This window comes from Eulemur rufifrons, chromosome 23, assembly GCF_041146395.1.
Source record: "Eulemur rufifrons isolate Redbay chromosome 23, OSU_ERuf_1, whole genome shotgun sequence".
Taxonomy (NCBI): Eukaryota; Metazoa; Chordata; class Mammalia; order Primates; family Lemuridae; genus Eulemur; species Eulemur rufifrons.
This window is the reverse complement of record NC_091005.1, coordinates 14,737,265-14,764,758: the sequence shown is the minus strand read 5'-3', so window position 1 is coordinate 14,764,758 and position 27,494 is coordinate 14,737,265. Positions and strand designations below refer to the sequence as shown.

The following is a 27,494-nucleotide window of genomic DNA, read 5'->3' as shown; positions in this document are numbered from 1 at the left end:
GGTCACTGCTCAGGAGGAAAATAATAACAGAAAAACTCTGGCATTTTCTTATCATTGATCTCTGCCCCGGCAGCACCTCCTGCCAGCCTGGCCTCAACTTCGGGGTTTCAGCAACACTGGACTCTGCACCGCTCTCTGAACACCCCTGCCGTCTCCAGGCCCTGGGCCTTCTTCCGCAGGGGCCCTCTGCTGAAATGCCCTTCCCCTTTCTGCACGCATACCTCCTGCTCTCCTTGAACACACGGGCACTGCCTCCTCTGAGGACCTGTTCCCCGGTACAGGAGTCATTTGTATTTATGTAGCACCTAGCGTAGGATGGGACATACAGCATGTACTCAATGAGTACTTGCGGAATGGGAAGCAATTAAGATAGGATCAAAAATACAAATCAGGACTTCAGAGAAAGAGTCTCTAAAGCCCTCAAGGAGAAAGAAGATACGAGAATTTTACGCATGCAAGTTCTGAGTTTTTCCATCTGTGCACTTACCACACATCAAATACTGTGTTATTTGGACTGAGGGACGGAAAACTCAAGTAACAGTGACTTAGGCAATGAAGATATTTTATTCTTTCACAGAAGTAGGAAGGAGGCAGGTCTAGAGTTCACTTAGTAGCTCAATAACATCATCAGGGATCAGGCTCTTTTTACCATTCTTCTCAGCATATTGATTTTTCATCCTGATGCTGGTTGTCTCATGGTCCTAAGATGGCTGCTGTAGCTCCATGCATCGTGATTAAATCAATAGCAGGAAGTGGAGGTGAGGAGAAGACAGGTTGTGGTGACAGGGTTTTGTTTTGTTTTATTCCTGGAGTGGCTCTCTTTTTTTTATCAGCGGAGGACACAAAAGGTGCCCAGAAGCCTTCCCTCTATGCTGCGTTAGCCAGAACCAAGTCTCACGGTCACCCCTCCTGCAGGAGAGACTTGGAAAGGAAGCACTTGGCAAAGGGGGTTGGACTTGCAGTGATGCTGCTGCCCTGAACAGAACTGGGCTTCTGTCAGCAAGGAGGTCAGTGGCTGCCAAGCAGGTGACAAGCCGACTGGCCCGCTGCCCTCCAGCTGTGCACCCACTCTCCCATCCTAGAAAGTCAATGCCAATAGCTGCCATGAAGTTTTCAGAAAAGCAGTAACTTGCCCAAGGTTGTGCTAGGTGACCATGGAAGAGCAACAATTCCTCACGACGTTAACAAAGCAGGCAAATCCCATAAAGGTGACATTTCTTTCTAATAATTCTGACATCTCTTTTAGTTTTGAGCCCTTGAAATATAATTTTCTGCCTCAGGAAGGGGCGGCAACCTCTGGGAGAGATCTGTTCCTACTTACCAAGAGTAGTTAATTCTTTGTTTCACTCCAGTTGGGTGCTGGATGGTGTAGGTTGAAGTTCTCACTTCTTTGGCAATTTAACAACATAAAAGCTAGTTAAATGAGCCAAATAGGACAGTGTTTTAAAAGTCAGAGCCTGTAAGGCTCCAAAATAAAACAAACAGGCAAGAAGAGCTATTCTCTATTCAGTAGAGAATTAATTATTCTAAGGGAAACTGAGGTAATAGGGACTGGAGATGTTGTGTGTGCGAATGTGCACACATCTAGGGTAGAAAATGTGTATTTTTTTTTTTTTTGCTTTTTTTTTTTTTTTGAGACAGAGTGTCGCTTTGTTGCCCTGGCTAGAGTGAGTGCCGTGGCGTCAGCCTAGCTCACAGCAACCTCAAACTCCTGGGCTTAAGCAATCCTACTGCCTCAGCCTCCCGAGTAGCTGGGACTACAGGCATGCGCCACCATGCCCGGCTAATTTTTTCTATATAAATTTTAGTTGGCCAGATAATGTCTTTCTATTTTTAGTAGAGATGGGGTCTCGCTCTTGCTCAGGCTGGTCTCGAACTCCTGACCTTGAGCGATCCACCCACCTCGGCCTCCCAGAGTGCTAGGATTACAGGCGTGAGCCACCGCGCCCGGCGAAAATGTGTATTTTTGCTCCGATGGGAACTGACTCTTGATTTTACTTGTGCATCAAATAAACATGATTAAATCAAATTATACTAGCCAACGTTTGGGAGGATTCTGTATTATCTTAAAGTATAAAGAAAGCACGCTATAAAGAGAAGGTAAAAAAAACAAATCACCCTGGGGAAACTGAACACCTCCAACTTGACTGCTCTGAGGTTTGCAGGGAGCAGACATTTAGGCATCTCAGATGAGCAGGTTACCACTGTGGTTTTCTCCTCAGGGGCTGGTATTTTACACCATGCGCGTCAAACCTCTTCTCCGCTGGGACACTGAACACGTTCCTGAAGGACTCCAGGAAACAGCACGGCTGGGATTCAGGTACTGCTTCAAGATGTGCCTTTCTCTTCGTCTTTGACAGCAGACAATGCGCTAAATGTCTTGATAGAGAAGGTCATATTTGGGAATATTCTTGGGATCAATAGGACTTTGGACAATAAGTTTTCCTCTCATTGCCCCTCGATAGATTACTTCAATCAAATCTATGAAGTCTTGTTTGGTTTTGAAACTTCCCACAAACTTAGTGTGATCTGGAGATCTAGACAGCATAGAAGAGAAACAACTGTGCTCAGAACTTTTAATAATTACTTTCTGAAGACTTGCAGGATAAACAAAATGAACAGGAGCTTTCTTACTTTTCTTCTTGTCAAAGAGACTTTAGACATGAAGCCTGACATTGATTTTTCCATTGATTTCCTCCCTCCACTTGGTATATGACTATAAAACCAGTGCTGTGGGCCCCTAGCATAACAACCTGTCATGTGAAAAGATTCTACTTGAACATCTGCTTTAATCACTTCTCAAATCATTAGCAAGTGTTAGAGTGGGCACTGTTTCTTTATTGTTGTTTTTGGCTAGTGCAAAGCCCATTTACAAGTCATGGTCTCCAAGTTCTAGTCACTTATATTTTTGAGTGGTAGGTATTAAAATATTTCAAACATCAGATATGTTTATTATAGAAACTTTTTGGAAAAACATAAAATCACCAGTGAGGTCAGAGGTCACTTTTGGTATATATCCTTCCAATCTTATGCATGTGCATGTGTACATGTGTACACATGTATTTCTTTTTTCATGATATTGGAAATTATATCATACAAACTATTTAGGAATGTGCTTTTTTCCAACTAACATATATTTCTTTTGAAGCCATTAAACATGCATGTACATCATATTAAATTTCTGGACATGTAATTACTGGGTTAAAAAGTTTAAACACTTTTAAGTGTTTGATACATTGTGTTATAAACTGCCCTCTAAAAAGGTTGTACCAAATTAATACTTACATCAACTGTGTTCCAGGAGAATAAATAGCTTTAAAACACTTTAAAACAGGTAATATGGAACATACTTTCAAACAGATGACAAAGAAGGTACACAGATCTAGACAAGTGGACACCTCAGCCACAGTAAGAAATGATAAGAATGATGGATACATTCAATAATGAATAGTAAGTATTGGGACAGTAACTGGATGAAGGAGAAGGCATTAAAGAAGATGTCTTGTCACTTATTCTTGACAGGTCTTACTGAAGAATGATTTCAAATTCTCAGAGTGGTAGAAGACAGGAAACTTGGCAAGAGAGAAGCATATCCTAGCTTGCTGGAAGGAACGCTTCTTTTATAAATGCCACCTGCCAGGCCCAAACATCTAAGAACAATTATATATTTTGTTTTACATGAAATTCCTGGGAAACTTTTTAAGTTCTTTATTTAGCTAACTTAACTGTTCTATATTTTGTAGACTTAAGGATGGTTAATGCTTCACAAACTGTATGATTCCTTCATACTTAAGTTGGAAATTAAAATTTGTCAATCATACCTGAAACCCTTTCATTTTGTACCAAAGTTTGGCATAAAAAAATTATAAAGTCTATCATCTAAGGAAACAATACCAATGTAAGACTCACAGAGCCAACATCACATGGGAATAGGTAAGATACTGAAACTGCTTAAAGGAAGCATTCAGGATTGTCACAGGTAAATCATCCTAACTTACCCATAATCCACTTTCATATGCTGCCCATTGAAGAAAAAGACAGTAGATGGAATATAACTGATGTCAAAATACTGTGTATAAACGGGAGTTCGGTCCACATCTACCAGGTATATAGCAGCCATTTTACTTAGGTCAGAAGAGGTCTTAGAAAGCTGCAAATGACAAGAGAGACATAGATTACAATATGAGAGCTAGCTATTGTTTCTTCTATGAAACCTTTTACTACAACAGAGTATTTTGTTTGAAAAAGTTTCTGGGCCAAGAATCTAGGCTGTTTGGGTTCCACATTAGATACAGTGTAACCTTATCATCCTGAGTCTGAATCGCTGCTGACAGGGTTATGAGAAGACCTTGGGTAAAACTGTGTCAATGTATTCCTTCCTTTAATTTTTTTCTTTGATTGTTTTCATAAAAGTAATCTATCCTCACTTAAAACAAAATAACTTAGAAATATGTAATGCAGATACTGAAATTCCCTAAAATCTCTTTCCTCCTAATCCTCCCAGAAATGGTAACTATAATAGTTAGTAACAAACACTTACATGACACTTACTATGCGCTGTCTTAAGGGCTTAACATTTGTTGAGTCATTTAATCCTTACAACATTCCTATGAGGTAGGTGCTAGTAGAGTCCCCATTTTATAGAGAAGGAAACTGAGGCACAGGGAGGTAATCTGCCCCAGGTCACACAGCTACTAGGTAGTAGGGCTGGGATTTGAACTTTGGCAGTGTGGCTTCCGAGTCTATACTATTGACCTCTGTGATATTTCCTCCTCCCTACAGCTGAGGGTATACTCCTCTGGTCCTTTTTTCCTCAGGTTAACACAAGACACACTCATTGTTAACCACAGAAATGAGGACTCTTACACTCGATTTCGACAGTGGATGGCAGCACCAGAAATGGTGGGAAGAGGTCTTAGTCCTAGGTTAAGTCTTTCTCCATGATGAATACAGACAAGAATACACCTCCCCTGTCCCATACTCCTCCTTCTTACTAATCGGAGTGTGAAGGTGTGCTGTGAGATCAGAGATTATCATCAGGACATTCTGGAGACAACTAGGGAAGAGTGTTGGCAGCTACAGAAAACTGAGTTCAAATCCCAGCTCTGCAATTGAGTGGATCTGTGCCCGTGGGAAGTTATGTGTCCTCCCTGGTGTTTATTTCCCCTGCTGGGAAGTGGGGCTGCTCTTATTCCACTGTTGTGGGCATCGAAAAAGATAATGTTCATAGATGCCTGTTAATCATGTTTCCTGCTCTTCCACTGCCTTGCTGATGACACTGAGCACTGACAGCTGTTAAGTGGGAAGGACACCTGGGTCAGCACAATCGGAGATTTGGGGGTTCAGCGCAGCGCAGGCACACAATCAGCTCTTAAGGAAAGTGTGTCAGTGACTGACCGGCTTTCCACCCAGCCCTGCCTGCTCCACTCCATGCACTTTGCAGATGACGAAGTGGGAATATAAAGATTTTTAGTAAAAACCATTTATTTAAAAAATTCACTTACAATATCATCTAGCTGCAGACAGACAGAATCTTCATCTCTCCCAAACCTGAGAACCAACACTTTCTCTGCAGTACTTTTTATCACCTGGTCTACTTCCTTTTTGCTGGTCAGCTTGGGCAATAGGAAGCTCATCTGGAAAAAATTCAGATGTTAATCCTCACTGTCAATCCTGAAATAAAGCGGCAATGTTTAAAGACAATTTAGATTAAGTGCATGAGCCCTAATTATAAAAAAATTAATTTTCAGAGTAGGTTATATATTCACATGGTTTTGAAACAAACAATATAGAAAGGCACTGTGCAAAGTTTCCCTCTCCCTGTCCCTGCTCCTCGGTCCCAGTTCCCACTGCCCCATTTCCCCCCACACACCAGGTAACAGCTTTCATTGCTTTCTATTTATATTCCAGAGTTTTGTTACGCATTGGCAGGGAAATACAAATATATGTTTCTATATTTTTTCCCCCTTTTTTACCCCAAAAGATAACTATCGTATCAGTCTTCCAGCAAGAAAACCACAAGACTCTCAAATTTGGTAATTTCAAGACAGCTTAATTAAGGGTAGCATAGAAAAGAAATAAGGTAAAGTGCAGTACTTTGGGGCTAGTAACAGCGGGAAGCTATTCCCACCCCGAGGCCTGAAGAAGCAGTTAGAAGAATCGTGTGGCAAGGAGAGGTGAGTGGAGAGGCTGCTGCACAGGCCAGCCTGCTGATACGGCACACAGCTTCCCTTCTCCCACCTCTGCCTGTGCCCCCACTGGCTGACTCCAGCTGGAACCAAAGCGCAGGGGAGCTGCTAAAGCAGGCACACCTCCTGTCCCAGAGCAGTCTAGAAGAGGATGAAGAGTGGCTCTTAAGGGGCAAATGGCAGATGTTCAGCACACATACTTTATCCACTCTTCTGCACTTGCATTTTTTAAATCTAACACGTGAAGATCTTTCCATACTCTATACAGAAAACTGCCATATTCTTTGACGTAGCAGCATACCATTTCACGCATGTACCATACTTTTTAAACAGTCCTTTATTGATAGACATTTATATTATCATCAATCTTGGCTTAAGGATTCTTAGTGCATACCTGACTAGGTACACCTCACCACATGGCAAACAGATCAATTAAGAATGTGTGTAACCCTGTGGAAAGCATTATGGAGGTATCTTAAACAGATTCAAGTAGACCTGCCATTTGACCCAGCAATCCCATTACTGGGCATATACCCAAAGGAAAAAAGGTCATTCTGTAACAAAGGCACGTGTACCCAAATGTTTATAGCAGCACAATTCACAATAGCAAAGATGTGGAAACAACCCAAATGCCCATCAATACATGATTGGATTAGTAAACTGTGGTATATGTATACCATGGAATATTACTCAGCTATAAGGAATGATGAAGATACGACATCTCTATGGTTCTCCTGGAGAGAGTTGGAACCCATTATATTAAGTGAAGTATCCCAAGAATGGAAAAACAAGCATCACATGTACTCACCAGAAAATTGGTTTCCCTGATCATCACCTAAATACAAATCTGGGAATGACACCAATTGGACATCAGACTGAGGTGGGGGGTGGGGGAGGGGATGGGGGTATGCCTACACAATGAGTGCATTGCGCACCGGTTGGGGAGTGGTTACACTTGAAGGTGCTGACTCGGGAAAGGGGGGGTGGGGAAAAAAAAATGAAACTATTGTTTTTAACTTGCACTGTTCACTTAATAATTTATCATGAATATTTCCCATATTATTTCATATCATTGTACAAGAAATAATGTATACATTATGAGGACATACTGTATCTAACAAGATATACTGTTAGACTCTTTGATTCTGTAAAATTAAATTGAAAAAAAAAAAAAATAATTCCCTCTTTCATGATCATCTATTGCACCTGCTGAGTTAATGTTATCTATTAGCATCCCAAAGTAATTAGTATTTAATAAAGGCATAATATAACATGGTTAAAAAAAAAAAAAAAGAATGTGTGTAAAACCAAAATTAAATAAACAAATCATAAAATACTAAAGTAGGAGGGGCCTAATCCAACCTCTTCATTTTATAAACCAGTTTGCTTATAGTTACACTTCTAGCTACAAGAACAAGGACTAGAATACAGGCCACCAAATTTCTAGTCCCAGCGTTCTTTCTGCTACAAAGAACTCGTATTTTCATTATTGGAAAAAATTTCATTTCTGAGAAACTCTTTGACCAAGGAGCTAGTTTTTTGAGGCCATCCATGAGAGACACCATTGGGATGCTTGATATTTTGAATTCAGTTCCAAAGTTGGCTAATGCAACAAAAAGGCAGGGTTTCATTTTTTTATATTTTTTTTTTGTCACAAGTCACATTTTAAGATACGAATTAAGAGCCAGGTGTGGTGGCTCATGCCTGTAATCCCAGCGACTTGGCAGGCTGAGGTGGGAGTACTGCTTGAAGCCAGGAGTTTGAAACCAGCCTGGGCAACACAGCAAGACTCTATATCTTAAAAAAAAAAAAAAATAGGCTGGGCGCGGTGGCTCACGCCTGTAATCCTAGCACTTTGCGTGGCCGAGGCGGGTGGATTGTTTGAGCTCAGGAGTTTGAGACCAGCCAGAGCAAGAGTGAGACCCTGTCTCTATTAAAAATAGAAAGAAATTATCTGGCTAACTAAAATATATATATAGAAAAAAAAAATTAGCCGGGCATGGTGGCGCATGCCTGTAGTCCCAGCTACTCAGGAGGCTGAGGCAGTAGGATCGTTTAAGCCCAGGAGTTGAGGTTGCTGTGAGCTAGGCTCATGCCACGGCACTCTAGCCCAGGCAACAGAGTGAGACTCTGTCTCAAAAAAAAAAAAAAAAAAAAAAAAATATATATACACACACACACACACACACACACACATGAATTAATAAAAATTCATATAGAAATGAAACTAGGATGCCAAAAACAAAAACAAACAAAAAAAAGGAAATGAAATTGTTCCAGCAATGAGTCATACTTTAAACGGGGATGCCGACTGCCACCAGGGACTTCATCAAACATTAGCAGAACAAATTATTGTCAGTGAAAGGGAAACTCAGAGAGAAAACGGATCTGTCCCGCCACTAGAATTCAAACCAACAGCAACTCCTCTACATTACTGATAAAAAGGAAGAAGTAAGGGGAGGGCAACATGTCGACAAACAGGCCAGGGGTGGGACTGGACAAATGTTTAAAGGAGGGAGGGAAACTGAGACCACACCTAAGAAAACGCCCACAGCAAAGGACACCAAGAGAATTCCCAAAAGAAGAGGTACAAATGGACAGCGAATAAATTTCAAAAGCTTTATAGTAAGCAAATTAAAAGATGTTAAAAAATCCATTAAATTGGCAAAAATTAAACAAGATAGTACACAATAATGGCAAGAGTATGACTATAGGGGCAGGTATAGATAGCCCCGGCTGGAACATAGAGAGATAAAACCTTTTTGGAAAGAAAGCTGATATACTCTTTGACCAACAATTCCATTGCTGAAACTTAATTCTTGGTGAATAGACAAGTGGACACAGATTTATGAAGAGATGATACTCATTCCATTTATAATGGTGAAAAACTGGAAACAACCTAAATGGCCATCAATAGGGGATTGGTGAAATAAATGCAGGTACCGTCCTAGTGCAACGCACTATTATAGAACCACTCAAAAAAAGTGATCACTTTTGCACAGACCCAAACCATAGCGCATATGTACATATTTAGATAGAAAAATAACTGGAAATAAATATCCCAGAACATCAACTGTGGTTATCTCTGCATGTGAGCAGTGGCTGAATTTTATTTGCATCGGGGCGTGCGTCTCTATTTTTCCGATATATGTATTTTAAAGGTTGCCTACAGTTGCGCTACTCCTGGCCCACAACTGTCAGGTACGACGATACTTACTTTGCTCGTCCAAGTCACCTTCGCCGCTTCCACGTCAGGGCTGCAGGCACCCGAGCACCAGTTCTCGGAAGAGCCAGGACGCTGGAGGCTCCTTTCTTCGGCTCCAAGCCGGGCAGCGACCCTAATCCAAAGTAACCCAGGAACTGTTGCCTAGCAATCCTTGTTGGACAATTTAGCGGGAAGGACACGGAAGAGGAAAAGGTACAAGCGCAGAAAACGAACTCCCAGACACCCCCGCTCAACAGCCCAACGAGCAAAGCAGATTCTAGTCAGAGCCCGCGCAGACCGGAAACCAAACGTCACTTCCGCCCTCATTAAATATGGCCGATTTTTTCCCCCTTCCCTCTCCCCACCCTCCGACTAGAGGCGGGGTCTCACCTCTCAGGCTAAGCGTGATTGGTCGCAAGGAGACTCGGAAGTGTCTCTGATCAAAGCCCCAGAGGAGGTCTGGAGAACCTTGTCGCGTTCTGTCCCACATTTGGATCCCGGAATCGTGGTTTTCTAGGCTGCTCTCTATGGTATTTTTGGACGGATAGAGGGGACCGCGCAAGGAATTAAGGGACAATAATGGCCGCTTTCAAGGTGTGGATTTTAGGTCTTTGAGGCCGTCTGTGCGAGGGGTGGCAGCGCCGGTGCCCCAGAATCTCGGACAGAAAGGTCCGGAGAGTCGCCCTCGGTGAGGTGAGTGCCCCTTCTTCCTTCATGACTGGCCCTTCGCCAATCATGGCGGCTCCGGGCCGTGGATATTGGTCCTCTGCTCAGGTCCGGGCCCCGATTTGGGAATTTCCTCTCTCGTCCCTGTCACGCACTTTGCCTTACCTCAGGGACGCTGCGCCCGTCCTGCCTGCCCTGGCCTTCCGCCTTGCTCTGGTCAGATCCGGCTGCCATGAACGGCTTCGCTGAGATCCAGGGATGTTGCCCAGGGTCGCCCTGAGCCCTTCCTCAGCCCACTCCCAGGCTGTCGCCGAGCCAAGTAGGACTTCTTGTGTCTTCCTCTTCTCTCTCACAGTGCTGTCTCTACCAGGCGATCCCTTCTATTAGAATGTCAGCTCCAGGTGGGCTGGGATTTTTGTCTGTTTTGTTCTCTTTATTCTTATTGACGAGAACAAGCGATTGGCTCACGGACACACTCAATGAATAATTGTTGAATGAATAAATCCAGGTTCCTTCCTCACTGTTTTTCTCGTACCCCTTGTGGTTTCTTTGCCATAATTCTTCTCCAGAATCTTGCTCTTCAACTCCTTATTATTCTCAGCAGCTAGTTAAGTCCTCCCTGTCAGACTCCTTGTCCTGTGTTGCTGGTATTTTCCCTTGCGGTCTCTAGAAATGTTTGGTGTTCTGTTCTCCTTTAATAAGTTTAAATTCATTAATTCATTTATTTATCAAACATTGATTTTGCTAGGCACTGGGCTACAACAGTCACCAAGACATACAGGTTTCTCTCACCTGCATAGAATAACATTCTAAGTATATTTCCTCCTTTAGACAACTGCTGAGCAGAGCCTGTATATCTCTACCTTCTTGTCTGGATTTCCTCACATGCGTGCAGATGTCACCAATATGCAGCTTTCCCTTTTCTGTTCTGCCTGGTGACATATTCAAAATGTAACTCTTGTTTCTGTGTCAGTATTACATGTTCAGTCTTTTTGGCAATACTCATTTATAGAGCTGTGCATTTAATTAGAGCTTGACAAAAAATTCTGGATTCTGATGGTACCTGACCCCTTGACAATTCCTTTGCTTCACTAACTTGTTGGAATGAAGGGAATTATCCAAGCACCTAGAATAGATGCCTATTTATAAGTGGAAGATATGTAGTGGGAGGTAAAGAGGAATTTGTTAGAAGTTCGTGCCAGGAAGTCTCACAGTTACTTAAATACTTCTCAGTAACACCATTTCCTAACCTCGTGTTTCTCATGAATATTTTTGCACGTGGATTGTTATTAAACTGATTGTGGCTGCTGTGAGTTAATCGTCTTCTATGAAACACAACTAATCCAAAAAAGCCAGTAAAATATGGAGACCATGGATGGTAGTCATGTACTCGGCCTCTACTCTGCTATATCTGTTATGTAGAGGGAGGGAGAGGTGGAACTCATAAAAAATTGGTGAGGGACCAATCAGTATATAGGAACACAGAAAATAAAATATTGTAACAGTTACATTTATGTAACTCTTGTTACAGAGTACATTCACATACACTTTCTTGTTTGATTGTCACAATAGCTCCACTGGTTAGACAATGCAAAAATTGTTTCCATTTTACAGCTATAGAATTATGGCTAACCAAAGATTAAGTTATTTGCTTAGGATCATGTGGGTAGAAAATGTCAAGAGCCAGGTTTCTAATTGAGGTTCCTGACTCAGATTCAGTGGGGTTTCTGCTATCCGCCCTCCGTGCCCCCTCCTCCCCCCATATAGAAGCCATTGTGTTCTAGTAAGTGTCCCTTAGTGAAGCCTTTTCTTGCCTGGATGATAACCTCTTGGATCCTGGTGTATAGGAGAGGGTGTGTGTATATCTATTTTGGTGTCTGTTGGGATAAGAATAGAAGGGTCTTTTGAGATTGTCGATGGCTTAATGGAAAGGTCATGGTGAGAAGTAGCCAAAGTGTTCCTGGTGTTGGGGGGTGTGGCGGGGGTGGGGGAAAGGCTAACCACCTAAATATACCCATAATTGCAGTTCTTCTGGGATATGGTAGAGCTGAGCCTTCTCCCCTCCTTTTCCCCTTTTATGTCTAATACTAAATGGCTTGCCTTCCTTCCACAGAAATCCCAGAGCCTGTGATGGGCGACACCAGTGAGGATACCTCGATCCATCGATTGGAAGGCACTGATCTAGACTCTCAGGTTGGTGGTCTTATTTGCAAGACCAAAAGTGCGGCCAGTGAGCAGCATGTCTTTAAGGCTCCTGCTCCTCGCCCTTCATTGCTGGGGCTGGACTTGCTGGCTTCCCTGAAGCGGAAGGAGCGAGAGGAGAAGGACGATGGGGAGGACAAGAAGAAGTCCAGAATCTCTTCCTACAAGGATTGGGAAGAGAGCAAGGATGACCAGAGGGATGCTGAGGAGGAGGGCGGTGAACAGGCCGGCCGAAATAGCCGGAAAGACAGGTAAAGGCCTTAGGATGGGTCGGCCCAAAGGGCAGCAAATGGTGGTCAGGAAATAACATCTCATGTTTATCTGTCAGTTTTTCTGTTGGACATTTAGAGCTTTATGATTTTATTATGACCCTAGAATATCGATGATAGGTAGTACTTGGTATTTTCTTCAGATTTGTGGGGAAAATTCAAAGGTCACTAAAGAGAAGATGATGGAGGTTAGCAATGCCTTAGGTTGTTGCCATGTGTAAGCCTGCAGTACCAGGGAGATAAAGTGGAAAAGGAAAGATCATTTGTCTGGCATAGCCAAAGGTTGTGGGGCAAAGATTTTTTCCCGTGGAGGGCCCTTGACCAGTTGTTCTTCCTGTTCCAGACATTATCGATCTGCTCGGGTAGAGACTCCATCCCATCCTGGTGGTGTGAGTGAAGAGTTTTGGGAACGCAGTCGGCAGAGAGAGCGGGATCGGCGGGAACATGGTGTCTATGCCTCATCCAAAGAAGAAAAGGATCGGAAGAAGGAGAAATCGCGGGATCGAGACTATGACCGCAAGCGAGACAGAGGTAAACTGTCCAGCATACTTCCTGTTGCCTGTTAGCATTTGGGTAAACATGTCAGCCCTTTTTCTGTTGCAAGAGTTTTTACCACACCTGTTAATTGGGGAGCCCTATTTGCATGATGTCAGCCTGGTTGGTTTTGGCCCTGGGATTGGGAATAGCAGGCAATTTAAGAAAAGAGCTGTCGCTTCTAACATAGCTGCTTTGCTTGAGTGTGTACTCCTTGTTTTGTTATGAAAACAGGTGAAAAAGGAGATAATGGGTAATATGTATAAAAGCCAGAGTTTATAATAGCGATTATAGAGAAAGGACAGCGCTATGGAGCAAACTAGACATACAATCCAACACTGGCTTTGCTCAGTAGTGTTTAAGTTAATAGCTTATAGACTTGTAACTATTAAAAAACGTTCAGTATAGATTTGTAACTATTCTTTTTTGAATTCTTGCAGGAATATAACTGTTACTGTGAGTTTGAAACTTTCTAGCCAGTAACTGTTTTTTCCCCTTGAAAGAATGAGAATATGTGAGTTTCAGGAGCCCGAGGATCACTTTAGAGCAGTGCAGGTTGCACCTGTGAGTGAGTGGGCAGCCTGTCTGTGCTCTAGGGTGAAGATGGGTGTTCCTTAGGACGGGTGGGGCACAGTTGTGAGCTCTGCATGTGACTCTTCACAGATGAACGGGATGGAAGTAGGCACAGCAGCAGATCAGAGCGAGACGGGGGATCAGAGCGCAGCAGCAGCAGAAGAAATGAACCAGAGAGCCCACGCCATCGACCTAAAGGTAGATTTAGCTGTTTCCTGTGTTGGTTTGTTAGGGTTCAAGTGCATTAAAGGCAGAGTGAGTGATTCCCGTCCACAGTGGCACTGAGTCAAAACTCCTGACTCCACCGTGAATCTCCTGGAATACTTGGTTCTGGGCCAGGTGGGCACAGCCCTGCACTTCTCTGTTGAGATGGACATGCTGCCTTCAGTGACACGCTGGTCTGCTGAATGGCCGGTTTCCAAATGGCAAGAAGGATCACAGGGAGCTGGGGGCAGAAGGATGAATTTTTAAAAAATTATTTGTATTCAGGAAGGGGGTGCTTGTAGAGATAAATTGAATATTCCCTAAAATGTCATAAACACAGAATGAAAACTGGACCATTAAAATTCAGATATCTTTAAAAACTATCAAAACCATCTTATCCCTTACAAATAAGTGCATGTTTTATAAATAGTAAAAGGAGTAAATTTGGGGAATTGACTTTTAGCTAATGGTTCTGGAGCCATGTCTTGGTTAAATTAGATGTTTCCTGAGGATGTGTCTTTTGTGGCCCCAGATGCAGCCACCCCTTCAAGGTCCACTTGGGAGGAAGAGGACAGTGGCTATGGCTCCTCAAGGCGCTCCCAGTGGGAATCGCCCTCCCCGACACCTTCCTATCGGGATTCTGAGCGGAGCCATCGGCCGTCCACTCGAGATCGAGACAGGTGATGTTCCGGCTGAAACAGCCCGGTTTCTCTGGGTGGGTCGTAGGGGTCTGGGCAGGGAGAGCAGGTGGCAGCCAGGGGAACAGGGCTCAGCTCAGTGCCTGTTTTGTGACACTGGTTCTGCTGCTTCCCAGGTCTGTGAGGAGCAAGTACTCAGATGACACACCTCTGCCAACTCCCTCCTACAAATACAATGAGTGGGCTGATGACAGAAGACACCTGGGGTCCACCCCGCGCCTGTCCAGGGGCCGAGGTAAGGCCTAGGGGGCAGGAGGCAGAAGAGCAGGACGGCTTGTGCTCATGCGGCTGAGCAGAGGCTGCGCCCCTGGAGCCGTGTGGCTGCACAGGTCTGTCTGTGGCCCCTGGGGATCAACAGGGTCGTGTGGACTGACCTGCTACCTGTGCTCCTTCAGGAAGACGCGAGGATGGTGAAGAAGGAATTTCATTTGACACAGAGGAGGAGCGGCAGCAGTGGGAAGATGACCAGAGGGTAAAGCGTTACACCTTTGAAGGGCTAGACAAGAGGGGTGGCCCTCCGTAGGGGAGTAGGTGACAGGAGGTGTTAGAGCACAAGGGCACAGGTGACCCTCTCGCAGGATTGGTCTTCAATGAGGGTGCAGCTGAGCCTTGGGCAGCCCTGAAGCCCTGGAGTCTTTCCAGAGGCTTGGGCTGCAACGGCCTGTCACTACCGCAGTAGTAATGACCTCACTCTGTGTGTTGGTGCCACCATGTGGTAAGTCTGAGAAGTGCTGTCATGACGGGCTGCCATTCAAAGTCTAACGAGTCTGCTGCTGTTCTCCAGCTGGCTCGAGGGAGCAGGGTGGCCTCTCTCCTGCACCTCCCAGGAAGGTTGCCCCACCGCACTAGTGACCTCTTACCGAGCCTCTCCTCTGCTGTCCGCGTCTCACACATTAACTCACTCTGTCCCTTGTTCTCGTTCTTTGTCTCTCGCCTGCAGCAAGCTGACCGGGACTGGTACATGATGGATGAGGGGTACGACGAGTTCCACAATCCCCTGGCTTACTCCTCTGAGGACTACGTGAGGAGGCGGGAACAGCACCTGCATAAACAGAAGCAGAAGCGCATTTCGGCTCAGCGGAGACAGATCAATGAGGTGAGGCTGTCTGCGGTGGTCACCGTGGGTTCAGAGCTGGAGGTGGGGACAGTGGGAGGAGGAGCAGGTCACGTCTGATGTGATGGCAGCACAACTTGTGTCTCCACACTGCCGAGTGGGCCAGATCTAGTCAGACCTCTGCAGGTGGAGAAGGGGCAGCTGGGGACCCTTTTAGCCATTTAAGGAAAACCCCAGCTCGTCCTCCTCTCTTTTGTAGCATTTCCTTGAGGGGTGCTGTTGATGGTAATTAATGGGTACGGTAGGACCTGCCTCTCTGGTCTGTGTTCGTTGTGCCTCTGATTTGGGCTAGGGATGATCACCATTCGCGTGTCCATCTAGGGGTTCTGACTTAGATGTAAGGTGCGGCTTGTTGGAACAAAATACTGCAGGTGATTTGGGATCAGCGACTCTTCTGTCTCAGGAGCTGCTGGTCGAGAGGCCTGTGATGCCTCTGCGGCTACCTATGGCCTTTCTGTTGGGACTTGACGTGTGGACTTGCCTGGGGACCTTTCAGGACTACCTTTGGCTGCAGTCTGAGTGTGGCTCCTGTTGTGTCCTCACAGGATAATGAGCGCTGGGAGACGAACCGCATGCTCACCAGTGGCGTGGTCCACCGGCTGGAGGTGGACGAGGACTTTGAAGAGGATAACGCGGCCAAGGTGCATCTGATGGTGCACAATCTGGTGCCTCCCTTTCTGGATGGGCGCATCGTCTTCACCAAGCAGGTGAGGTTCCTCTGTGGCTGGAGACAAGACGGCTCAGAAAGACCTGATGTGGGGAGGGAAAGAACGGAAAATGAGAAAAAGCTCCGTATCACGAGCGGGTAGCAGCCCCTTTCATTGACTGGGGCCATTTTGAAATGGGCTTTGTTGCTGATTTTAATGATCAGTGGGGGTTTCTCTTTTTCTGCAACCTGGTGTAGCCAGAGCCTGTGATTCCAGTCAAGGACGCCACTTCTGACCTGGCCATTATCGCTCGAAAAGGCAGCCAGACAGTGCGGAAGCACAGGGAGCAGAAGGAGCGCAAAAAGGTCGGTTTCTTGTCACCAGGGCTGGGAGGTCTCTGTGTATTTTTCTTTCCTTTTAAAAATCTTAATAGGCTGCACGGGTAGATTTCTGTTAGAAGTTAGAGGATAGGCAGGGAGTGAGAATCAGCCCTGGGAGGAGGGCATGGGGTTCCTCCATCAGGTCCTTAGTCACACAGCTGCTGTGCCTGTCATCGGGAGAGCTCACGGCTCGCGGCTTGGAACGTGTGGCTGGGGGGGTTTGCACTTGCGGGGGAGGCCTGTTGTCAGCCGGGTTGATTCCCCAGCGACCACAGTCATGTCGCAGGACAAAGCTGACTGACTTTTCTTGTCTCTTTCAGGCTCAGCACAAACACTGGGAACTGGCCGGGACCAAGCTGGGAGATATAATGGGCGTCAAGAAGGAGGAAGAGCCAGATAAAGCTCTGACGGAAGACGGGAAGGTGGACTACAGGTAGGCAGTCTGCCGGCCACGGCCTGCTCAGGGCACTCGAGGTAGAACTGAGCGACTTCATGCTCCCGAAGAGGAGAATGTTACCACGTCAGTCTGAATCTTCTACCCGCTCCTAATCCCTTTCTCCTGGTTTCTCTTCCGCTGTCTCCCAGCTTTTCCTACATACCATTCCTACTGCTACCACTGCCACTACCGAGGGGCTTCCTCTGTCCCAGGGGGTGTTATGAGGAGAATGAGGCCCAGGGAGGTTGAGTAACTTGTCCGAGGTTGCCCAGCTGGTAAACAGGGGAGTTAGGGTCAGACCCAGGCAGTCTCATGTCACCGCCCACAGTCTTGGCCACTCTGCTAAAGGGCCTCTCAGTTGCTCATGGTGGGAAGTCGAGTTTTGCTCCCTTAGTCAGATTTCAGTTCCATATAAAGCAGAATTATTGTTAATAGAGATTCCAAAATAGAAAGGGTTATCTTACCAGGTAGTGACCCCTCTGTTCTTTGAGGTATTTAAGCAGACGTTGGATAACTGCTTACTGGATTCCCTCATTGGGTAGGTGGCCGGACTTAACTGTCTCTTGGATTCTCATCCTTTGAACACTCTCAAGTCCTGCTGAGCTGTCATCTGAGTTAATAATTCCCTGTACTCCTGTGTGAAACATCTGAAATGAGAAGCTGGTACTACTGATGGGCCCTTGTTAGTCTCTCGTTAATTTAATCCTTTAGGTATTAATTGTTCGGTGACGAAGCAGGACTGGGTGAAATTAGAAATGGAAGTGTGACAGCACGTGGGGCAGATCTGAGGGAGGAAAAGCCCCTCAGGGAAGGGTGGGGGAAGATCCCGTGGACTGATGTAGCCACCGAGCACTGAACTGGCAGGTTTCTGCTGTGCAGCCTTGGGTTACGTACATGTGTCAGACGTTAGTGCTTCCAGTAGAGGTTGCAGGTGAATATTAAGTGGGACTGTTCCCACAGTTCTTTGAAAACGAAGCCTTCCAGACCATGCTGCCCTGCCACGAGGAGGGAGGGAGTTTGACCTACATCGGGTGCTCTGCGGCCGTAACTCCTCAGGGGACCTGTGTGGCTATTTTAGGCCGTTAAGTGTTGTGCTGAGATTGCCCGAGGGTATTCTCCAGAGTTAGTGACCCGGATTGACTTCAGCTCCTCTTCTGCTCAGACTCTGTTTAGGGCAGAGGATTTGCCCAACAGTCGGTAATCTGTGACTCCTCTGATCCACGTTTAGCTGTTTGACCCGGGGCACTGGGTATGTTGTAGACGATGGGTTCCCACATGGTAGTTCCAGGCCTTCGGATGACAAGAAACATCTCAGATTACCTGGCTGCTGTGGTGTCTCAACTATTCTTGTCCAAGTCCTTCTCATTCCTGGGTGTAGGAAGAAGGGCAGTGACCCAATCAGGAAGGACAATGTGGGACGTCGTGCAGGGTGCTTAGGCTGCTCTGTGTTCTCAGGACAGAGCAGAAGTTTGCGGATCACATGAAGAAAAAGAGTGAGGCCAGCAGCGAGTTTGCAAAGAAGAAGTCCATCTTGGAGCAGAGGCAGTACTTGCCTATCTTTGCAGTGCAGCAGGAACTGCTCACTATTATCAGGTAACTTCACCCAGAGCCCAAGAATTCCAGTGTTGCATCCGGGGCCCCCTTGCCGCCCATGTTTGCTCAGGAGCTCTCTTTGTTTTGTGCATTGCAACTGATGGAGACCGGGAGTGATTTTTTCCCTCTGACTTGGTTGCCCTGGGCTACACTGCACAAAGTATCAAGATGGCATCATTTTGCGTTAGCTTACCTGTTTAAACCTCACTGTATTCCAGACGTTTCAGGTGGTATCTCTGTAAGAGGCTGTTACCCAGTGGAATCTTTCTCTCTAAGCAGGCAGCTCTTTGGATAGCTGGACATGGGGAGAGGAGGTGGCAGAGTGTCCTTGCAGGCTCAGGGCTGGCCTTCCACTTGGGCTGACAGCCCTGGTCTGCTTTTCCCTGTAGAGACAACAGCATCGTGATCGTGGTTGGGGAGACGGGGAGTGGTAAGACCACTCAGCTGACCCAGTACTTGCACGAAGATGGTTACACGGACTATGGGATGATTGGGTGCACCCAGCCCCGCCGTGTGGCTGCCATGTCGGTCGCGAAGAGAGTCAGCGAAGAGATGGGGGGAAACCTTGGCGAGGAGGTGAGTGGGCACAAGGGCTGAGCCATGCAGTTATTCCCTGATGGTTTCTGCCTGTTTGTGCTAAAGGGTGTGATCTGCTGAAATGTGGACCCCAGCACGGCGTGTGCTAGTGGTGAGCTGGTGGCCAGGGCTCCTGAGCCAGCTCTGTGACCTCCAGGTGGGTTATGCCATCCGCTTCGAAGACTGCACTTCAGAGAACACCTTGATCAAATACATGACTGACGGCATCCTGCTCCGAGAGTCCCTCCGGGAAGCCGACCTGGATCACTACAGCGCCATCATCATGGACGAGGCTCACGAGCGCTCCCTCAACACCGACGTGCTCTTTGGGCTGCTCCGGGAGGTGAGGGCTGTGGGGTCTGGTCCCTCTGTGCCCATGGGGCGTTGACCAGCGCACTGCCAGGAGTGAATGACGGAGGTACTCCAGCTGGGCTGAGGGGCTCTGACAGGCCATTTCCCCTGAGGCCTCTGGGTGGCCGAGTTCAGACCTGGGTCGTAGTTTACTCTGTTCCTACTCGGCTGACTCGGGGTTTTCTTGGCTGTGGCTCCATTCTGCAGTCTGCAGGATTGTTAAGAGGCTGGTTTGTTAGCTTTGGCTCGTGTTTTCTGTGGGAGTAGTGGTGATGAGACTGGAGGTGGAGCCAAGGGTCCCAAACCCATGAGCCTCTGAGCGGCCTCCTCTCTCAGGTGGTGGCTCGGCGCTCGGACCTGAAGCTCATTGTCACGTCAGCCACTATGGATGCAGAGAAATTCGCCGCCTTTTTTGGGAACGTTCCCATCTTCCACATCCCTGGACGGACCTTCCCTGTTGATATCCTCTTCAGCAAGGTACTGAGGCCCCATTCCATGCATTTCTCTGATGAGAAGCCAGCTGGAGGGTGTGGGGTGGAGAGAGGGGACTGAGTTGGGGAGGATTTGTGGGCCCTTTGGGGCAAATGGGGCAGCCTGCAGCTCCAGGGCTGAGGGGGACAAAGGACTGTGCTCTCGGGGAGGTTTTGTTTCATTGTGTCTTTGGAGCTGAGGTATGAGGCCCAGAGAGGCACTGGGGCTCCTCTCAGCCTGCAGTCAGGCCTGTCTGTAGGTGCCATGGCCCTGGAAGTCCCCTGCTCCAGCCCAGACCAGTGACTGGGCCGTGGGGCTCCCAGAGGGATGCTGGCTCACGCCTCTGCTGCCCACCCCTGACTGAGCTCCCTGGCTGTGCTCCCGGGCTGTGTTGCAGACCCCACAGGAGGATTACGTGGAGGCCGCCGTGAAGCAGTCCTTGCAGGTGCACTTGTCGGGGGCCCCGGGCGATATCCTTATCTTCATGCCTGGCCAAGAGGACATTGAGGTGCGTGCCTTGGTCACGTCCAGGGTGAACAGGCTTGCCTTGCATAAGAGTCTCTGGGCCTTTGGTGTCTCACAGCTCCTTGTGCCCTCAGGTGACCTCAGACCAGATTGTGGAGCATCTGGAGGAACTGGAGAATGCACCGGCCCTGGCTGTGCTGCCCATCTACTCCCAGCTGCCTTCTGACCTCCAGGCCAAAATCTTCCAGAAGGTACTTCCTTTCCTGGCCGGGGTGGGTGGGAGGTGGTCTCCTGCCCCCACTGTGGACTCTTCTCTCTGGTGAGGGGCTCAGCTCCCCACCTTGCACATCTGCTTGGTTCTAGGCCCCGGATGGTGTTCGGAAGTGTATTGTTGCCACCAACATTGCTGAGACGTCTCTGACTGTCGATGGCATCATGTTTGTCATTGATTCTGGTTATTGCAAATTAAAGGTAAGAAAAGACACAGGAAGTGGTGCCCTGGGTCTTCACCCGAAACCAACTCAGCTTAGCGGGTGGGAACTCAGGGCCTTGTTCTTCACCCGGGAATGGGGGACGCACGTGGAAGTGGGGGTGGTGCTAAGGCTGGCGTTGAGTGCGCATTTTGCCATGTGCTTGATTCATTTAATCCTTGATGAGGAAGATAATTTAAATAACTCAGTAAAGATTACAGAGCTAGTGTTTATGGGAAAACAACTTGGGTGTTTATGAGAAAACATCAGAGGCTCCTGGCTCCAAAAGGATGGCTGCCTGCGTTGCTAAGACGCCTCCTCTGTGATGTGTAGCAGCCAGGGTCTGTCTTTGTCTCGGGCTGCCTCACTTTCCCCCTTACTCTGTCCTTCATCCGCGGTTTGCTGCCCTCCTAGGTCTTCAACCCCAGGATTGGCATGGACGCTCTGCAGATCTACCCCATCAGCCAGGCCAACGCCAACCAGCGGTCAGGGCGAGCCGGCAGGACGGGCCCAGGTCAGTGTTTCAGGTAGGAGCCCTGTGCTTTCTGGGGCAGCGCTGGGGTTGCTGAGCGTGGCGGGCGGGCTGGGGTGGGCAAGGTGCTAGCCCTAGAGCTGACCCTCCAGGCTGGGGCTGCTGGTGCAGCTGCCACTTGTTTGTCCTGTCATCAGATGCCGCTGGGGGAGGGGTAGCTGTTCCCAGGAGCTCTGAGGTCTGAGGCAGACCTGCAGATGTGGGCGCACATGTGGGTGGTGGCAGCCTGCCTCCCTCCACAGTATGGGTCTGAACAAATGATGCCATTCGCTCTTTCACGTCTCCTATTTTTCTCTCTCTAACCCCCTTTTTTTGTTCTGAGTTTTAGAAATAATGTATTTGCTGTAAAAATTCAGTAAATACAGAAAATATTAAGAAAATAAAACTCAGCCATAATCCTAGTCGCAGGCTCACTGGTTCTCGAAATGAATCAGGCATGTAGTAGGCTCTGGTAGAAAAGCCACATTGGCAGGTGGAGTTTTGAATAGGTGGAGACGAGTGAGTCACAGAAGTGGGAGGTGGGGGAAGAAATGTGGGATTTCATCTGTACTGGCTGCTGTGGGGTTCAGCTGTGGGGAGAAGCTGGAATCTCGTTGATCTTCCACCGCAGGGGGCCCCAAGTAGGTAGCCAGGCAGGGTTAGAGGTCGGCAGGCCGGCGCGGCAGCAGGAGCAGCAGAACTAGGGTGTTCTCCCCGGCAGGCTGTACACCCAGAGCGCCTACAAGAACGAGCTACTGACGACCACGGTGCCCGAGATCCAGAGGACCAACCTGGCCAACGTGGTGCTGCTGCTCAAATCGCTGGGGGTGCAGGACCTGCTGCAGTTCCACTTCATGGACCCGCCCCCGGAGGACAACATGCTCAACTCCATGTATCAGCTCTGGATCCTTGGGGCCTTGGACAACACAGGTGCGGTGGCCCTGGGAGCGGGAGCCTGGTGGGTGCTGGTGCTGGGTCTCTCCCTTTCCTCCCCCGTCTGGTGGAATATCTGGGTTTGCTCACCTCTCCCAGGTGGTCTGACCTCTACTGGGCGGCTGATGGTGGAGTTCCCACTGGACCCAGCCCTGTCCAAGATGCTCATCGTGTCCTGTGACATGGGCTGCAGCTCCGAGATCCTGCTCATCGTCTCCATGCTCTCCGTGCCCGCCATCTTCTACAGGCCCAAGGTGGGGAGGCTCGAGGACACTGCAGGGGAACAGCTGCCCTCTGAGTTACTCACACAGAACAAGGGCCAGGAATCCAAGTTTCCAGAGAATGATTTTGCAGTTTTCTGTTAAGCAGGTTTGGGTCGGGGAAGGAAGGGCTAGATTAGTGGTTCTCAGGAATGTTCTGGAAGTCCGCAGAGCACTTTGTATCTGCTCGTATGGTTGTTCCTGAGTCTTCATGGTTTAGAATAGTGTTCTATAAATTACTTCTATTATTCCTGTGTTGCTGGGGCAGCATGTTGATGTGTTTGCAGTTGTGTGTGTGAGAACCTCCAGGATATGCTCAGGGGGGCTGGACCTCCCATGCTTAGAGTGAAGGTCCTTTTTCCCTTCCCAGGGCCGAGAGGAGGAGAGTGATCAAATCCGGGAGAAGTTTGCTGTCCCTGAGAGTGATCATTTGACCTACCTGAATGTCTACCTGCAGTGGAAGAACAATAACTACTCTACCATCTGGTGTAACGATCATTTCATCCACGCCAAGGCCATGCGGAAGGTGGGGGCGGTGGCCCAGATGAGCAGGATGTGGGGACAACGGGTAGGAGGGGAGGGGAAGGAGGGCACCGTCCTGGCCTACCCTGTGTTCTGCTCCAGGTCCGGGAGGTGCGGGCTCAACTCAAGGACATCATGGTGCAGCAGCGGATGAGCCTGGCCTCGTGTGGCACCGACTGGGACATTGTCAGGAAATGCATTTGCGCTGCCTATTTCCACCAGGCAGCCAAGCTCAAGGTGAGCCCCAGGAGCCCGGTGGAGTTGTGGCCCTTTTCTGGCGTGAAACCCGTATGAGGGCAAAGTTCTTCCTTTCCCCTGGAGCAGATCTGTAGAGCTGGGCTCCCCAAGCCTGCGTTAAGGGATGGGGTAGCCGCCCCAATAGGCAGTGCTTTCCTGATGTGGCCACTGTTGTGTCTTCCCCAGGGAATTGGGGAGTATGTGAATGTCCGCACAGGGATGCCCTGCCACTTGCACCCCACCAGCTCCCTCTTCGGAATGGGCTATACCCCGGACTACATAGTGTATCACGAGTTGGTCATGACCACCAAGGTGAGTCTTTTCCAAGGTGCTTGCATAGCGTAGGCCCGCCTGTCTGCGCCAGGCTCTTGTTACCCCTCACGGCCTTCTGGTGTGAGCGAGCTTTGGCTTGGGAGAGTTGAGGCCGCATGCATTGCTCTGTGGGGCGTTCGAGTAGGTTTTCAGTTGGGGTTTGGAGAAGCTCTGCACAGGGTTAACCTCTAGACTAAAGTGATGTCAGCAGTGCCAGTGGGATTGTTCCCTACTTGCTACTTGGGATGAGCAACGCTGATGGGGACATTAGACGCATGTTCTGAGGGGTTGGGCCTTTTCTCTTAGATACTAGGGGGCATTTTCTCAAGCATGGAGGAATCTGGATGGGGGAGGAAGGATTAAAATTCCAGCGTCTGGGACTTTTCCCTGTCTTTTTCAGCCTTGCAGCGTTGAGAGTAGGGCCCTTCTCATGTGGTTCCTAATTGCGGACCCACTCTGGGAGGGACTGTGGCCCTCCTGTGACCACCTTGCTACCCTTCTGCCCACAGGAGTACATGCAGTGCGTGACGGCCGTGGACGGGGAGTGGCTGGCAGAGCTGGGCCCCATGTTCTACAGTGTGAAACAGGCAGGCAAGTCGCGGCAGGTAAGGATCCTGCAGTTTCCGTGGAGGTGCTGTTTGCCTGTGGGGTGGATTTCTTGTGAGCCTGGTATTGAACACTCGTCATCTGGCCTCTTACTCCTCTCTCCTTACACAAGAGCTGCCATCCAGCCAGGCCGGTCTGTCTGATCTTCCCCCACCCACTCCAGTTGCTTGGTCAGCTGAGCCTTTAAGAAAAAACTTATTATTGAAAAGTCCAGGTATTTGTAAAAGTGGAAAAAACAGTATAACAAGCCACCATGGATTCCTCACTCAGCCTCTGCAATGGCAAGTCAGTCAGTCTGGTTTTGCTTATTCCCACCCCCTTCACACACAGCCGCTTTCATTTCTGGAGTATTTTAAAGCTTATCTCAGGCATCATGTTATTTCACCGTAAATACTTGAGTATGTGTCTCTGACTAAAAGTACTTTTTTTTTTTTTTAATGTAACCTCTGTGCCATTATCACTCCTAACAAAATGAATACTTACTGTCACTTAAGTCTCCAATCCCTCTTCACATTTCCCCATTTATCTCAAAGATGACTTTTTACGATTGATTTGCTTGAATTAGGATCCAGACATTGCCACTGGTTGTTATATGTGTTAATAACTCTTTTATTCTAGAATAGACTCCACCCCCACCTTTCTCTATGACATGGGTTTATTAGTACAACCAGATCATCTGTCCTGTAGAATATTCCATCTGATATATGTGGCTGATTGCTTCCTCCTGCTGGTCTTTGACCTGTGCCTCTATTTCGTGTATTTCTATAAGCTGGTAACTGGCCTAAAGGCTGATTAGATTCCGGTTCAGCATCGCTAGGTGAGGATGCTGTGAGCTTCCTTTAGGTGCCATCAGGAGACACGCGAGGCCAGGCGGCCCCACCTTTGATGAGGGCTGCAGTCGTGCTCCTGCTGCCCCGGCGCAGACTCTCCACCTACTCCTCTGTCTCCAGGGTTTGTGTCCATTGACGGCCACTGCCCAGGTCCATTATTTAGGGTTGCAGAATTGTTGGGCTTTGGCTTTCCCTGTTCTTAGCATCGTCTTCCCCACACTGGGCCCGTATGCGTCTTCCTATGTCCTTTCTAGCCAGGTGGTAATGTCTTCCCTAGTTTCCTGTGATTTCTGGCACAGTTGTGAACTTGATTTAAAAAAAAAAAGTGAGTACTTGGTGAACTGAGTGGAGTGCTGATTAGGACACAGGAGTCCAGTATCTATCTTGAATCACTGAAAAAAGTAGGTGTCAGCTGCGAAAGAACAGGTGGCGTTGGTGCTGGGGCAGGCAGCTGTGTGGCCCTTGCCCTGAGAGCTGGCCTGGATGACACAGCACCTGGTTCGCAGCAGCGACATGGGTGCAGACCAGGCCTCCTTGCCTGATGGTCCCCAGTGGGCTCAGCCAGGCCTCTCTCTCCCTTCTCTAGGAGAACCGCCGTCGGGCCAAAGAGGAAGCCTCTGCCATGGAGGAGGAGATGGCACTGGCCGAGGAGCAGCTGCGAGCCCGGCGGCAGGAGCAGGAGAAGCGCAGCCCCCTGGGCAGTGTCAGGTGAGCTTTGGCCTTGGGACCCTGGCTGGGATGGAGGCCACCTGGGAGGCTGCCAGAGACCAGGCCCTGATGCAGAGAGAAGTTGAATGTGTGACGGTGACTTGGTGACAGAAGTTGCTTGAGCACTGAGTGGTCATACGTGGCAGTGCGGGAGAAGTTCCAGACAACTTTAAAGGGGCAGATGTACATCTGCAGCTCCCAGTCATCGCCGTGTTGTCTTCAGGGCCTGAGGTGGCCTGGAGCAGCAGGCTGGGTCTCAGAGCTTTACTGACAAGCGAGGGGGTTGGAAACCACAGTGGAGGGGGAAGAAGAGTGTCCTGGCTCCTGTGTCTGTGCTGGTACCTGGAGTTAGGCCGGACTCCACAGGTCAAGGGCATGGTCCTCCACAAGACTGCTCTCACCTCCAATAAGACCAGCTGCAGGTCTGGAGGTCACGCTTACTCCCGACCAAGTTGCTACAAATTTGGTGATTGCTGTGAACTCCCTAAGTTTCAATAATTTGCTAGAATGACTCACAGAACTCAGGAAAATGCCTTCTTTATGGTTATAGTTTTATTATAATAATAAGGTACAAATCAAAACCAGCTAAAGGGGCCCACCCTGAGTTACCTCATTAGCATAAGCTGTCAAGTACGGTCTGAGGGGCCCGCCGTGCCTTACAGAGAAATCCAGTCACTTGGGGAAAGACCCTGAGGATGAAGGCAGGTTGGACTCTTTGTTACACGGCCGGAGTGGCCGTCTGGGAGGTGGACAGAAGGCTGCCTCCATAGCTCACCTAGGGTCTAGGAAAGGACTTGTTAAAAAACCTTAAACATTCCTTAGTGGATGTCAAAATGAGTGAGCTGCTTTTATTTTATTATGCTCCCAATCAACAACGGGGATGGCAAGGGGAGTGGAAACGTGCTGGGGGTGACATTCCTCAGCCCCAAAGCCTTGCACATGGGTTAGGAACAGCAAGGCCTCCGTCCTGCTGTGCAGCATGCTGGAGTGAGGAGCACTGTGTTTCCTACCCCTCTTTCTGTGTCTCCAGGTCTACGAAGATCTACACTCCAGGTCGGAAAGAGCAAGGGGAGCCCATGACCCCCCGCCGCACGCCAGCCCGCTTTGGCCTGTGAGCTGAGGCTGTTGCTGGAGAGGACGGCAGCCAGGTTTGGGGGCCTGAGCCCTCTGGCAGGAGTGCCCCAAGGTGGCGGGCAAAGCCTTTCATCTGATCACTTTCATCTGTGCACATCGCGGCCCCTGAGGGCAGTTCCTGCTGGACCAGGCTCTGCTACGGAGGAAGTGGGAGTTCCTCCGTGCAGGAGCGGGGCAGGCCGGGCTGCAGAGCAGCTGAGATGCTCCCAGGGCAACGGGAGGTGGCCAGACCCATCGCATCCAAATAAACTGGCTTGGACGCTTGGTGAATGAGTGACTTGGCTGTGACTATTTCTTTTTTAATCCTTGTGTAAAGCAGCAAAATAGACCTAGAGGGAATTGTAATTTGGTTAAAATTCAGAATTTGGAAATAAATTTATTATTTGTAAAATGCGATTG

General features: G+C 48.3%; 2 protein-coding genes across 4 annotated transcripts; one reads left to right on the top strand and one right to left on the bottom strand.

Annotated features, from left to right (window-relative positions):
* Positions 1 to 531: 531 nt before the first annotated feature.
* TXNL4B (thioredoxin like 4B) lies at positions 532 to 9,668 on the bottom strand. Of its 2 annotated transcripts, XR_011236620.1 has the most exons (5): positions 9,406 to 9,668; positions 5,505 to 5,636; positions 3,999 to 4,150; positions 2,119 to 2,537; positions 532 to 1,413 (listed from the first exon to the last, which is right to left on the bottom strand). XR_011236620.1 is itself a non-coding variant. In XM_069497953.1 (4 exons), the coding sequence occupies exons 2-4, from the start codon at positions 5,634 to 5,636 to the stop codon at positions 2,372 to 2,374; spliced, it is 450 nt and encodes a 149-aa protein (XP_069354054.1). In that variant the 5' UTR covers positions 9,406 to 9,668; the 3' UTR covers positions 1,971 to 2,371. The 2 variants fall into 2 exon arrangements, 1 of the variants encoding a protein (XP_069354054.1); XM_069497953.1 differs by lacking the exon at positions 532 to 1,413 and having other exon boundaries at positions 1,971 to 2,537.
* A 205-nt stretch (positions 9,669 to 9,873) lies between these two features.
* On the top strand, positions 9,874 to 27,434 carry DHX38 (DEAH-box helicase 38). 2 transcript variants are annotated; one of them, XM_069497856.1, is made up of 27 exons: positions 9,874 to 10,086; positions 12,173 to 12,512; positions 12,874 to 13,061; positions 13,728 to 13,835; positions 14,374 to 14,521; positions 14,656 to 14,774; positions 14,935 to 15,011; positions 15,480 to 15,635; positions 16,199 to 16,360; positions 16,558 to 16,665; positions 17,001 to 17,113; positions 18,572 to 18,709; positions 19,099 to 19,285; positions 19,443 to 19,628; positions 19,973 to 20,113; positions 20,505 to 20,615; positions 20,707 to 20,823; positions 20,936 to 21,043; positions 21,457 to 21,569; positions 22,275 to 22,483; positions 22,586 to 22,740; positions 23,117 to 23,272; positions 23,371 to 23,505; positions 23,692 to 23,817; positions 24,327 to 24,422; positions 25,840 to 25,961; positions 26,992 to 27,434. In XM_069497856.1, exons 2-27 carry the CDS (start codon positions 12,190 to 12,192, stop codon positions 27,074 to 27,076), a joined length of 3,687 nt encoding a protein of 1,228 aa, XP_069353957.1. In that variant the 5' UTR covers positions 9,874 to 10,086; positions 12,173 to 12,189; the 3' UTR covers positions 27,077 to 27,434. The 2 variants fall into 2 exon arrangements, with proteins under 2 accessions (XP_069353957.1, XP_069353956.1); XM_069497855.1 differs by lacking the exon at positions 9,874 to 10,086 and adding an exon at positions 10,264 to 10,378.
* The last annotated feature ends 60 nt before the right edge of the window (positions 27,435 to 27,494 follow it).

What these genes read in the sequence shown, in the direction of transcription:
- TXNL4B (XM_069497953.1), bottom strand. Translation starts at nt 5,636, where the DNA reads ATGAGCTTCCTATTGCCCAAGCTGACCAGCAAAAAGGAAGTAGACCAG. An exon ending in GTCTGCAGCTAGATGATATT is followed by an intron (nt 4,151 to 5,504) that starts GTAAGTGAATTT and finishes TGTCATTTGCAG; the next exon opens with CTTTCTAAGACCTCTTCTGA. An exon ending in CATATGAAAGTGGATTATGG is followed by an intron (nt 2,538 to 3,998) that starts GTAAGTTAGGAT and finishes TATGCTGTCTAG; the next exon opens with ATCTCCAGATCACACTAAGT.
- DHX38 (XM_069497855.1), top strand. Translation starts at nt 10,318, where the DNA reads ATGTTGCCCAGGGTCGCCCTGAGCCCTTCCTCAGCCCACTCCCAGGCT. An exon ending in AGTGGGAAGATGACCAGAGG is followed by an intron (nt 15,012 to 15,479) that starts GTAAAGCGTTAC and finishes TCTCGCCTGCAG; the next exon opens with CAAGCTGACCGGGACTGGTA. An exon ending in CTGGTTATTGCAAATTAAAG is followed by an intron (nt 21,044 to 21,456) that starts GTAAGAAAAGAC and finishes CTGCCCTCCTAG; the next exon opens with GTCTTCAACCCCAGGATTGG.